The sequence below is a fragment of the Rhea pennata genome, chromosome 26 (genome assembly GCF_028389875.1).
Source record: "Rhea pennata isolate bPtePen1 chromosome 26, bPtePen1.pri, whole genome shotgun sequence".
Classification (NCBI taxonomy): domain Eukaryota; kingdom Metazoa; phylum Chordata; class Aves; order Rheiformes; family Rheidae; genus Rhea; species Rhea pennata.
Genome location: NC_084688.1, coordinates 833,193 through 846,631, shown reverse-complemented (window position 1 = coordinate 846,631; position 13,439 = coordinate 833,193). Strand labels below are relative to the sequence as shown.

The following is a 13,439-nucleotide window of genomic DNA, read 5'->3' as shown; positions in this document are numbered from 1 at the left end:
CTTGAACACAATAAAAAGGTTAGGAGAATGACCATTAGGGTGAAGCAGTACGAAAGTTGCCCTTAAGAAAAGGGGGAGGGAGAGAAAGAGCTTCTGGGCAATTGGCAGTGCACAGAGCAGGCATGGGGACTGGACATCTGTACTTACTCTTTTTTGTTTGCTGGTGCATGCTGCAGGAGATTTTTCTTTACATCTGATTCATTCAGCTTTTCATCTACCCCCACAAGCAACTTCTGAGCTTTGGCATCAACATCTCCCACATCCACACCCCCTTCATGGTAGAAAAGTACATAGTCTCCCTCACGGGCAGCATATATGCACACATAGAACTCTTCTTCCTGCAGCACAGGCCGAGACACAAACATTAGCAAGTCACACCGAGCAAACACCCCGAAGAAGCAGTGCTCAGGTCAGTGGTCAGACTGCTAGGGAAGAGGCAACAGAGTACACTACTAAACTTTCCAAGGATAAGTAGCATTAGACTGGCGCAAGCACCCCCCAGAATTGTACAGGTATGCAGGCTTGGGAGAGAGAGTGGCAGGGCCCAGAATGCTTCATCCTGGTAGATCCTGTCAGGGGACAGCGTATGCTGCTTTAGGGGTGGGGGAAAAAAGACACACAAGAAACACTATGCTCCTATCTTACAAAACTAAATTACAAACCTCAGACTCCAGTTAGCTGCACCAGCATGGTCCTTTCCTGGATGCACTGAAGACACCTACATCTTAGGTAATTATCCCTTCCCCAATGCCATGACAGAGGATAACGATGTCACCAGCACAGACACTTCACATCAGCAGTTTGTTATTTATGCATGGGAGCACCAGATTCATGGAGCAGTAAGCTGCCTTTTCCCTAGCAACTAGGTCCCTCATGTGATCTGTACCACTGCAAACCTCCTCCCAGCAGAGAGTAAGAGCAACCAACGTGACTACTGACAGCTTTTTGCAGGGACTAATGCTGCACCTCCATACAGCTCTGACAATATGCATCAACACTGTCAGCTTAATGGCACACTCCCAAGCTTCTGCTTTCTCCACTACATCAATCTGTCTGAGCAACATGCAAATCAGAAAAGATTTAAAAGCACTTTTTTGTGCTCTAATCATTATACGAACCTGTTTGTGGGGGACAAAGGGCTCAATAAGAAAATTCTTCAGGATTCCCTTAGCGTTAGCAATCTGTAGGCAGAAAACAAGACAGACACCAATAAATGCTTGTCCAGATTCTGCATTTATGACAGAGTAAAGCAAGCTTCAAGAATTAATGTTGCTCTGACTAAAATTATTTCCTCCCAAGCATCTCTCCAACATGTATCCTAGGAAACCAGCACAGTATCAAGTGCTGCTGCTGCCACACACAGTGCTTTACATGAGTTAGTAAAATATCCTGAAGTGCAGGGACTAGTAAACTGCAAAGCACACCTTCCCCTTTCCTAACTGTCGGAATTGCACCTTAATGGCTCTTCGTCATCTCCTGTCCCAGATGGAGTCTTTACAGAGGCACTGCTTAGTGCAGGCTGAAATGCAACTGCTCAAGCCCTGCAACTAGTGGACACTATATGCTGCTGCACCTGCAGGACTATTAGAGGAAGAGAAAGAGATCCAAAACTTTCTTGGTGAGACCAGGGAACAGGCAGTTTCCTGGGGGTTTGATTAGCAGAACAGTCAGTTCTTGTTTTGTTGGCTTTGGGCTGTTCTGCCATGACTGCGCTGTCAGCCTGGAGCACAGAAAAGCATTGGTGCACCTTCAGACTAACGGCGAGAGTGACAGGCTGTCAGCACAGGCCATGACCCATTTTCCTAGCAAAAGACAGCAGCTGACGTGCTGGGCTGACAGGGCAGATAGCAGACAGCACTCAAGAGACCAAGTCCCCAGTTCAGTTTGGCATTAAAGTACAAGCATCAAACTGGAGCTTCCACCTGGAGCTCTGAAAAGACAACTGAGTGAAATCCTGAGCTACAGAGCGAGTGGAAGAAGCAGAGGCCTGTGCCCAACAGTCACCCTGGAAGCAATGTCAGAAGACCTTTTAGCCTCTCCCCTGTAGGGGCAGGCAGCTACAGCAAGGGCCTAGGAGCTGTGTTGCATGGGTGCTTTCCTGCTATCCAAAACAGAGTTCTCCTGGCTGAAGGGACACTCCTCCATATGTCATGATAGATACTCTCTCCTGAAGACACTGCTTTGGGAGCCAATATAATAAGACTGTCTCAAGTCCTTGGCACAGTCTTTCCTTTAGATGTGGTTATGCTCAGCAGTTATTTCAACAGCCACCATTTTCCTGATGGGCAGGCACGCAAGATGCAGTTGCCTGCTGTTTCATAATGGCCTTCAGGCAAGCCTCGCTGGCTCAGCTGCACAGCTTGGTGCTGGAGCCAGCAGCATATCAATCACAATACGGGCAAAGCATCAGTCTCCTTGAGGCAACAAAACTCCATCAGCTTCAAAACATAGCAGTTGGGATGGCAGGCATTTCTTTATCATTAGCATTGCAGTAACATTCCCAGAAGAATAAATATTACAAGCTAGCATCAAGTTAAAAGAAGGACTTGAAATAACACTCAAGTCATCAGCCAAAACGTACTGGCTGGCTACACTGAGAGGACAATTTTATGACAGCTTTTATACTTGTCTTGTTACATCTGTCTCAGGTGTTAACGTGAGGCAACTATTCCAGTTAGAGACAGCATCTGAGCTGCCAACTGCTGACTCCCAAGTGAAAGGGATTTTCAGAATGGTACTAATTCCTGCTGAGCTCCTACCACACAAGCCCTACACAGCATACATGGCAGCAGATAATTAGGGGCACTAAGTTAACAGGGTGTGACATTAAACAATGCTTATCTACCAACAGGAAATTCATTTGTGAGGCCATTTCTCACTTACTTTAGCATCAGCATAGCATGCATTTTACACTACTACAGGCAAAAGAAATATCTGTGTACCAGGATCCTATGATGCAAGTAGACAAAAAAAGACAGAACACAGAAGTCCTCATGTTTTTGTTGCCATTCATGGCTAGAACTCACTGTGGTTTCTTGGCCCAGGCGCTGTTTCAGCCAAACCTTCACCTGATCCAGAGTGAGGTTAATTCCAACCAGTCCAAGCTTCCCACGTCGCTTTATTAGCTGATCTGGCTTCACCACTAGTCGCTGCAATATTGTGCAAAATGGATTAAGAAAGTGATTTTGATTAGGGCTTCTTTGCAGATGGTGAAACTAAAGTTTAAGTAAATTCTCTAAAGAATCTCTGTGAGGATGTTTTTTGTAATCTCTTGGCTGGTGCCTAATGTGCTACAGTTGTTAAGCAAATGCATCTCTTGGTACAACATGCCTGCAGTTTTTTACTCTGTGCTTCAAGAAGAAGCTGCCTTATTCTTCCTCAAGAGTGACTGTATTTTAGCACAGCCTGAGCTGACAGTTTGTTCTGAATTCCTGGATAAACTTTGATAACAACTCTTTCAGTGTAAGCATTAAGAAGATGATGTTTACCTACTCCCTTTCTATGAGGATTCCCACTGAACAGTGTTCAGTTTTGCAAATCATTTTTGTAAGAGACATCATGAAATTAATATTGCCCTGTAAGCAGAGATGCACAAGGAGAAATTGTTACAGACATGGAAAGCCAATCACAAGCACAGTCAGTTGCTTATGAATACACACTGTACACAAGAGACCAGCTAGAGCCAAGGACCATGCACATATTACAAGGTTACTGTATAGTAGCTGACTGTCATTGACTCTTTATAAGATACCTACAAAAAAAAGGGGGGGGGGGGAGGACCTATGTAAACACTTTCTCAGCTTGCAAATGATACTTTTGCTGAGAACTGGGTGCCATTCTCCTATACAGCTGGTAAATCCTGGAACTTTAGCAACTTACAAGACAGAGCCAAAACATAACACATTGCCCTACAGAGCACAGGGATAGTGATCTGTCTACTGAGTGGACACTGCAGCTCTTCTGACATTCCAAGAGTTTGCCTTAAAGGCTACATACTATCCTTACTCTATGTTTTTCTTCAATCTTTTTAGAAGCCCTACTGATATTTTCCAGCAACTAACTCTTGCAGTTAAGTGGACAGAATTTAAATTACTTACTGTAGGGCTTCTATCAATCAGTAAGTAAAAGACTGAAACATTCCTGTTCTGCTAAATAGTGACTTAATATAATTAACCACTGGAAGGGTGCCAGGTTGGACAGCTAATAACAGGAGCTCTGGAGATAATGTTCTCTGCAGAAAAATGCATGGCTATGAAGCATAAGGAGAAATAAAAGGTCTCATGAAGGAAAGCAAAAACATAAAAGGTTTCACCTGATGTGCTTAGACATAGGAAATTTAAGTAATATACCAACTAGAGAGGGAAGTTTTTTTAAAAAAAGTCAAAGTTAGACCAGAAGGCACTACATGAATTCGGAAGATAAGGGTTTGAGAACACTGACTGACATTTTACAAGCATATAGCTCTCTTGCTTTGTCTGAATTAGCCTGGACTACATTCTTTGTAGTTATCAGAAGCTTCTAGTTTACAAACATCTCTGCTTATGTATTTCCTCAAGCAGATCTTATAATCAGGCCCCTTGGAAGGTGATAAAACATCCCTGAAGTAAGGTATGTTTCCTCATCAATGTTGCAAATGAATACTGCAGAGCATAAATGACTACTGGTCCTTCAGGAAGGTGCTGGCGCACATAGTTCTGCATGCAGCCTGCCACAGCACAACCAGCCCCACCTGGCAGCGAGCAGCTTGGGCAGACAGAGGTTTGTCAGGACTCAGCCACGACAGAAAGGCGAGTCCTTCTCCTTACCTCGCTCAGAAGCCACGGGTGGTCCTGGGTGAGTCGTGCCCAGTCAGTGTCGGGGGTGACATGGGCATACTTGAAGCGGTTCTGGATAGCAGAAGAGGTGCAGATATACTTATACAAGAACTCCTTCCCTGTCTGTTCAGAGATGGCCTTGGCTGACATGGCTGCCTATTCTGGATTGAGAAGCAATTCATTAAGAAGTAATCAGGAAGAGTGCACAGTTCTCACAGATAACTCCCATTCACCTTTCTCAGTGCAAATATAAAACAAATACGGAACATGGGCAGTGTTTTACCATTACAAATAAGCCTATAAAACTCACCTGATCAAGAAAGAGCTATCCTGCACTGCTCAAAGTCTCCACCCCCGTCAGCTACCTTGAACACTTCTTAAGTCCGGTCTTGTCTGCAGGTAGAGGCATAGCCCTTGCAGCTTGCCCAGCCACCACCGCACTTATACCAAGCCTGACTGCCTTTTTTGCCTGCCAGTTCTAAGCTTCCCATCGCTCCTTTGGGAATTCCCAGCTAAGATAGCTTGCCTCAAACTACCCAGCACCTCAGATTTGCTCTTGAAATGGCAGATGTATTACATAGAGATCTCTTCTAGTTCACAATGAAGCAGCAACAAGGCAGCCAAACAGAAAACCCTCCCTCCCACTTATTTTCTCATGTCATGCCACATTTCCAGTCTGTACCTCTAAGCTTGACTACAAGCAGATTAGCAGTCCCTGAAATATAAACATATATACATATACACACACAAAAGAGTTGCCAATATTAGCAAAACAAACAAAAAAGGACACTTCCATCCTGAAACAAAAAACTAGGTCCTGTAAGTGTCCTGAGAGTAGCTTCATAATCTACAATATAAGATTCTTGAGACCACATAGGGAAACTATGGTAAGAATTATGGAAACAGAGCAAGATGTTGGAAAATTCTGATTTGCGACCTTTCAAAGAGATGACCTTCAGTCAGATGTCAAAGATTAAATTTATTTTTAACCGCAGTAAACATTTGAAAGAATATTTCATTCTAGTGAACCTATCTGCATGTGTCAGACATCAGATCCAAGTCTCATGACCAGCAACAGGTCAGCAAGCAGTTCTGATTTTTCCAAGGCATCAAACTGCTGACAAGTGGTTCAAGCAGTGGCTTAGGCTGAAATCTGACTGACTGGAGACCTTGTCACTGTTCCCTCAGTCAGTGTCAGGGTTGCAGGAAACATGAAAGTGTACTCAGGATGCATTCAGATAGAACTGGAAAGCAGAAAGGCGCAACCACAGAAAATAAAGAGTTCCTCACATTGCATCTGACAACTTGGACAGCAGCATATTCAGACAAATGAAGACTTACTTTAACTGGCCATGCTATCAGAAAATAGATACTCCAGACCCACAAAGGCAAACAGTTTAAAGCTCACATACTTATTTCTTGTACCACCTTCTGGATAATAACCGCTAGTAATCAACTGGGTTATTCATCTTCATTCTCATAAATAGGCACACAATATGCCAGGGAATAATTAGTGATCATTAGAAATAAAGACCTGTTTCCCTAGGGCAGAAAGACAAACTTTAACAAAGTATTTAATTCCATGGAGAGAAAAAAAAAATAAAAAGGGGGGGGGGCATTGGGGCAGGTTGCATTTTCTGTATGACTGGAATGAAATAGGTTGGACTAAGTACTGTCATTGAAAGCAGTTAGCTGAGCTTGAAAACCAGCAGACATATTTGCTGCACCATCTTTTCAAGTGTATTTCAAGTGTTAAAATAGGAAAGGAGAAGCTACAGAAATGGCACAAGATGCTCAAAACCAGCATTCCTGCTTTCAGAGAAGTAATTTACTGTACATGCAACTTTAACGACTTCATTGAAGTGCAGCTTTCAATTTAACCCAACTTCTAGAAGTCATCAAGCAATGTTTCTTAAGCACCTTATCTTTCTCCTTACAGTTGGAAACTCCTCCTTGCCCCTGTAAACTCTCACAGTTAATTTCATTAAAGTCTGCTAAAACTAACCCCACTTTGTTTTAATTACCCCAGTGCTGAAGTCACAGCCTAAGAAGAGAGAAGTGCTGATGAACAAGCTGAAGGAGATGAAGCACATTTTGTTTGTCTGGCCCTACAAAGCAAAATACACGTTCTGTCATGCTGGGTACTGTACAGGTAAGAATTGACATCTGCAGTTGCTAAAGATCTAGAAAACAAACATATAGCAAAGGCTGGAAGAGGACATAGATACACTTCCCTTCGTACATAAAGGAACTTGCTAGAATCATATAGTGAGATGCTCAGAGCTGGAAATGGGAGATATAACAGAGCTAGAAAAACAAAATCCAGATACATTTCTCACATCTGTGCCCCATTCAGTCCTCACATGCAGCCCTATTTAGCATAATACCCACACAAATGCTACACTGAAGCTGCTGTGTTAGTTTTATTTGTTCATTAAGGGAAATTTCTAAAAATATGTATGTTGCTTTTCAGAGGTGCCATGGGAGTAGAGTTGTCTCAGAAAAATATTGGCAGCCATCGAATTATGTGAGGTCCTAGGGCTACAAGCTGCCACTCTGCAGTAGCTTTAGAAGCAATCTACTGCTGCTATTGGATGTCCCAGCAACATGTACTGGAAGAAGAACTACAGCCAGTGAAGTGGAAATACTGGGTACCAGTGTATTAACCTCAAACAGTTTTAGTTGAAGGCTTACTGCATAACCATCTTTGGTAGGCTGCAAGCCTAGGTTGTAAGCCAAGCATAGACACTGAAGGAGGACAAATAGTCATCTCTTCTCAATGTTAAGCCAGTATAGCTTTCAAGAAGGATAGGAATTTTGTTTGCAAGAGGAGACGGGATTTAACTAGCTGGGGTGTAATACACAACAGTCTCAACTGGAAGCAATCTGCAATGGGTATGCAGGAATGGCCAGGCACATCAGAAGGGAGCTAGCAGACTACCTGTGTGTGGAATGGGTTTCAGGCATGGATTCTGTGCTTCAGAAGCAACTGAGCGTTTGCTGTACAAAATCCCATCTGTTGCCTTTAGCACCAAGTGCAATTTTCTGCCTATATCTGCCCTACAAATGCCATAGAACTGCAAGAGTATAAGCTGTGTTGTAGCCTACATTTAAAAATTAAAATATTAGCATAGTTGTTTTAACTGCTGAATCCTTATTAGCAAGGAAGCTGCAGGAGGCAAACAGAATAGCTGAGCTGGTAGGGACCAGCTAGAATTTGCTGCATCAGACTATTAGAAGAATCACAAGTTGATCTGAAGAAATAGTTTGCACCTACCCCTTGCTAAATGCAAATTGGTTTCAAGATATCATTGAGACAGCTTTTTTCTCCCTGAATTATGAGGCTTTGTCTGTGCAGCAGATAGCATTATCAAAAACAATATACCAGTTTCTCTGACCAAAGGCATATAGTTTTATTATACAGTCAGCCACAGGGAAACTACACATAAAAGCTATCCAAAGCCATAATAGTGGCTGCATATTGGTCTAGTAGCTGGCAAAGCTGTAAAAAAAGAACTTTTCGGCATCATGCACAGACACATCTGATTCCCTCAAATACCACTCTGCTACCTCATCTTCACAGCAGCACAGACACACACAATACTAAAACTGTACTATACTGCTCAAAACTTTCTACTACAGTTTTAGCTTTTAAGAAATGCTGTTTGTAAAAGCTACTCCCCCTCACAGATTACCTGCTGGTATTTGTTTTGTCTAGTAGGAATCTGGAATACCTTTGCTTTCAAAGCCCTTAAAAGTCCTACTTTTACTACTATCAACTGCCTACTCTACAGTAGGCTAAAGGCCAGTCCCAGAGAAGAAGTGTCACATTTCAGCTCAGTAAAAGACAGATGGATAAAGGAAGGCGGCAAAAAATGGCAAATGCATTTCTTACCAAAATAATATTCTATTTCTCTAAGGTGACATAGAGCACCTGACTGAACAACATTACAGATTTCCAACCAACATCTACAACTTAAAACAATCAAGCACACGGTAGTTATGCCAATGACCACAATGTAAGTGTCTGCAACTGCATGAAATTTGGACTCGGCAAACTAGGATAACGCTCAGTCTTAAAGGCAACAACCCAAAACCTCACTCAACACAAAAACCTACCAAAACAACAGTTGGAACAACAGTGACACAAATAGGACTGCTTAAACCTGAGGGACACAAAGCACATGGGCATTTCCATACAGCAATGAAGTGCAAAGTTACTCATCTCTCACAGAAACCTTAATGGCCTGCTTTATTCCATCTATATTCTGCTGCTCCCTTACTTTTGCTCCTGATTTCGTCACCTTATTTTTGCAGTACTACTAGGGTAAAGACAGAAAACCTAGAGTATTATTACAATAGAAACAGATGAAAAATAACAAAATCCTTGTATGATTCAAACTGTCCCATGGCAACAGACCAGTAGTATTGAGGCTATTCTGCCCTTATTTTCCTGTGTTTCACTGAGACATTTCCCAATACATTAGCAAGTCTTTAATCATGTCTCTTACTCAGTTCTACAGCTGCTCCTACTCTGCTCTGGGATAGAGACAGCCCAGAACAAATGCTTCAGTCTACTGAACTGTTAAGCTAGAGATCAGCAGGAAAAAAAATCCATAGAGCATCAGCAATTCCTAGCTGTGTGCGCTCATGCAGGTCCCAAGCAGGGAGACATAATCAGAGCAGACTCCATTAACTGGTTGCATCTGTTCTTCTGCAAACACTGAGCAAGAGCACTGACTGTAGGTCAACACAGAACAGAAAGACCAGGGATCTTTGCTATTTCCCAAGAATAAGGCAGGCTAGGATTTGTATCTGTCACAGATTTTATTTTCCAGCACACTGAGCATCTGCAGTACCAACTAATGCCAACGAGAACAGTTAATTCACCTCTAGAGGAAAATGGAGCAGGAATTCCTTTCCTCCTTAACAAATACAAACTATGGCCTAATGTTCTCTTCTTCTACTGACCCCATTCACTGACAGAGGCTGCACTGCTCATGATCCATTAAGTAAAACTATGAACTGCAATTGTCTTATGACTTTATGCCCCAAATCTTGTGAACTCTGTGTACAATAGTAGATTCTTGTTAGCAACACAAAACATTTCCAGTTAGCTCCAAATGCAGCCCCTCTGCCGCACAAGGTTTTGGATAGGGACAGGTAGAATTAACAGATTTCTAACCTATAATGTACCTCTTTGTCTGCCTAAGATGGTTTGACGGTCATTCTATGAGTTCTGTATTGCGCTTGCACTACCGGCAACCCTTCAGGTACAGTTACTAGAAATTACCCTGTATTTTCCTTTGAAGGGTGCATGATGGAAAAACAGCTAGCCCCTGGCCAAAAATGCAGAACAAAGGACAATCTACTGTCACTTAAAGCATTTGGTTCAGACTCTGCTCCTGGATGTGCCATGAAACTCTTCTGTTAAAATGCAGTTGACCATAGGATCACATAATAACTCAGGTTTGAAGGGACCTCAGGTGGTCAGCTAATTCAGCCTCAAAGCTCTGAAGTTAACCCAAGTTACATGGGCCATTCTTGTGCCCAACTGGAGGATGCAGTCCTTAACTACTTCTTAAGCAGAGGCAAAGTTTCGTTGAATGGATGCCACATTTTTGACTGTTTTGACAGGTGGATCAGTGCTGTAAGAATAAGTTACTTCTGGAAGTGTCATGGATTTCTCTGAACGAGTTGCGCTGTTTACTAATTGCTGTAAAACAAACAGCTTCCCTGCAACAAATTAGCTTTATATAATCATCCATAGCTATTTATCTAAAAAAGTGGGGGATTTCTCCCCCCTCCTCACCCCCTGCCCTCACAGGCAAGTCCAGAGCATGCAAAATAAAAAGATTAGGTTACATATCCTAGGGCTCAGAAGCACTTGCTTCCCCAAAATGTCACTTGTCAAATACGGCAGTAAGATTGTTCTTGGGCAAAGTTTCTCAAGCGCGTTAACAAAACAAAAAGAAAGATACTCAGTGCTATGGTGGCAAGCTAGACAAGGATTAAAAAGCTTGATGCTGTTGTGTTTGCTGTGACATGACTGATACATCTGCTCTGGTATTTCAGGACTAGCTGAAAGAAAACAAATACAATAAAAAAAGAAAGGGGGAGAGGAAGAGAGAGAAGAGAGAGAAATCAGAGAAGGCAGTCTTGACAACAGAATCAGGATAAAGTCTCCTTGACTGTATAAAGAGAGATAGTGTGATGTAGCACTACTCAGTGAAAATATAATTGGTTCTGGGGAAAAAAATAACGACACTGAGCTAGTTTGTGCTTCTTTAAACACTCTCTGGTCACAGAGGTATAACTGCATGAGCTTCACCACTTCATAACATCTGCTTCCACAGATGCAACTACAGCATTGAGGTACTTCCCCATCCCAAACCCTCAGTGGACTCAGAGCATGGTGCACATACAAGGAATTTACTTGGCTCTAGATCACACCATGATCAGTGCCATGCTCAACTCCAATCATACTCTTCAGTATGAGCACTCCCTCTTCAGTAAAGATTTCATGCCCTCTATCCCGAAAATTACATCAACAGAACTACACTGTAAAGCAACCTTCTTTCTCTATCCCAGGTCATTTATTAACACAGTTCAAGATCAGCCAATATCTCCAGCCCACAGCAGCATGAGAAGTTACGTCAGCTCCCACCTGGCAAACATGCCTGCTTCTATCAGAGGGGCCACTGGAGAGAGGCCCCACAAGTGTCAGCTAATTCTCACGGGTCAAAAGAATCTTGACACTGTGCATGATGAAATCCCTGGCACCAGTTTGGCATGACACAATGACATATCCCTCACTGACGTGGTGACTGCAGCTGAATCCACAGCTCTGGGGGCAGCAGGTTTCCTACCCGCACAGGACCTTTGAAAATGAGGTAGTAGCAAGGGAGAGGCAAACTATGAACTGATTTAAATCTGCTTAATGGAAAGCAGCAGATAGGCTCCCAATATCCCATTTCCAGCATTAGGCAGGTATTGGGTTATCTGGAACTCCAGCTTTCAAGACCAAGTTATTTTGCAGCTTTGGACAAGTCCATTGCTTAAGCTCTCCCCCACTTCACTTCAGAGATGGACAGTAGCTGTGTCTGTTCTCACCCGCACTGTTGGGTAGAATTCTAAACTGTTGCTGTCACTGGGTCTCCTTCATGTAGATTGGAAAAAAAATATAACAAAGAGAAAAACCACTCTCAATCCTTTCTGTGTGAAGTTGCATGAGAGAAGACAGCAGTCGTTCACAACTGTCCTGCCTCATGTAGGACAGGACAGCAAGAGCGGTGGAGCACTGCTAGCTTGAGGATGGAGAGCACGCTTTCTGCACATTCATACTGAGCTCTGGCACATGTTAGACTCTACAGGATTCAAATAACAACTTTGAAAAAACGAGGCTGATAGAACCGGATCAAGGAAGCGAAGCAAATATGAAGATCTCCAGACACTATGTTCAAGAGGCACACAAGCTTTCTGCCTTTAGATGCTTTACTGGACACAAATACAGTTTAACAGAGAGTAACTAAGTCCATACAAAAGGAAGAGAACTTTCAAGGCAACAAAATAAAAATCAAATTAAAAAAAGCAGGTGTTTGCAGACAGCAAACTACAGAGGAGGCGGAAACCTGCCATTTCGGAGCCCCGAAGCCGCCGGATCCCCGGGCGGACAGCAGGAGGGAGGCGCAGGCTCTTTGCCTACTGCTCGCGCGGGAGCAGGCAGCTCGCAGGACGGGGACCACGAAGGAGCCTTCCACTCCGGGAGGAAAAGAGCCCGCGGCCGGGGCGGCGCGGCGCGGCACCGCGGACACCGCGGCCGGGGCGGCGCAGCGACCGCGGGGGCCGCTCGCCGCTTCCTCCTGCCCGCCCGCCCGCCCCCCCAGCGGCGCCGGCGAGCGGCCCCCGGCCCGGCCCGGCCCGGCCCGGCCCCGCACTCACCTCGGCGCGGCTCGGCTCGGCTCGGCCCGGCCCCGCCGCCGCTGCCGCCTTTTGTTCGCTGCGGCGCGGCGCGGCCTCCCCGGCCCATGGGGCCGCAGGCGGCGCGCGCTGCCCATTGGCCGCCGCCGCCGCCACGTGGGCCTTGCCTGAGCGGCGGCCGCACCACCCATTGGCCGCCGGCGGTGGGGCGCGCCCGCGCGGCCTTGTGGGAGTCGTAGTTCCGCCCCCCGCCCCGCCCCGCCCCGGCCCGCGGGCGGGGGCCGCCGAGGCGCCGGACCCCGCGCGGGGGCGGGCGCGGCCTGGCCTCGGCCGGCGCCACGGGCCGCGGGCGCCCCGCCAGCACCGCGCCGCCGGCCCGCGCTGCTACCTGTCCGCCGCCGGACTGCCACGGTGGCAGCCGCCAGCCGCCGCCGTCCAGGCGCTAGCCGCGGTGCCGCCCACCCACCGCCAGCCCGCCGGCTGCCGCCGCGCCACCAGCCAGTCAGCGGCCTGCTGTCCACGGTTGTGCCACCAGCCAGCTGCCACTCGGCAGTTCCTGCTGGGCTTCGTTGAGATCTCGTGTCCCACCCAGATGTCCACCTTGCAGGACCCCCTCCTTGGCGGACAGCTGTCTGGTAGCCCCGGAGCAGCTCTCCCCGCCTCACCTGCTCCTGCTGGTGCATCTCGCCCCGGGGCAGGCCGCCC

The 13,439-nt window shown here is 45.5% G+C and overlaps 1 protein-coding gene and 1 long non-coding RNA gene across 3 annotated transcripts in view; one reads left to right on the top strand and one right to left on the bottom strand.

Annotated features, from left to right (window-relative positions):
• The window catches only part of LOC134151226 (uncharacterized), a 28,344-nt gene extending 20,609 nt beyond the window's left edge, over nt 1–7,735 (top strand). Inside the window, exons 2-3 of the long non-coding RNA XR_009960805.1 lie at nt 6,844–6,966; nt 7,288–7,735. This is a non-coding gene — a long non-coding RNA (uncharacterized LOC134151226). The remainder of the gene's footprint in view (nt 1–6,843; nt 6,967–7,287) is intronic.
• ACLY (ATP citrate lyase) overlaps nt 1–12,844 on the bottom strand; it is a 33,019-nt gene extending 20,175 nt beyond the window's left edge. For both annotated transcript variants that reach the window (XM_062595620.1, XM_062595621.1), the window contains exons 1-5: nt 12,756–12,844; nt 4,806–4,975; nt 3,027–3,149; nt 1,119–1,181; nt 148–338 (exon numbers count right to left, since the gene is read on the bottom strand). In XM_062595620.1, coding sequence (XP_062451604.1) covers nt 148–338; nt 1,119–1,181; nt 3,027–3,149; nt 4,806–4,964 — 536 coding nt within the window. In that variant the 5' untranslated portion in view covers nt 4,965–4,975; nt 12,756–12,844. The remainder of the gene's footprint in view (nt 1–147; nt 339–1,118; nt 1,182–3,026; nt 3,150–4,805; nt 4,976–12,755) is intronic.
• Between the last annotated feature and the right edge of the window lie 595 nt (nt 12,845–13,439).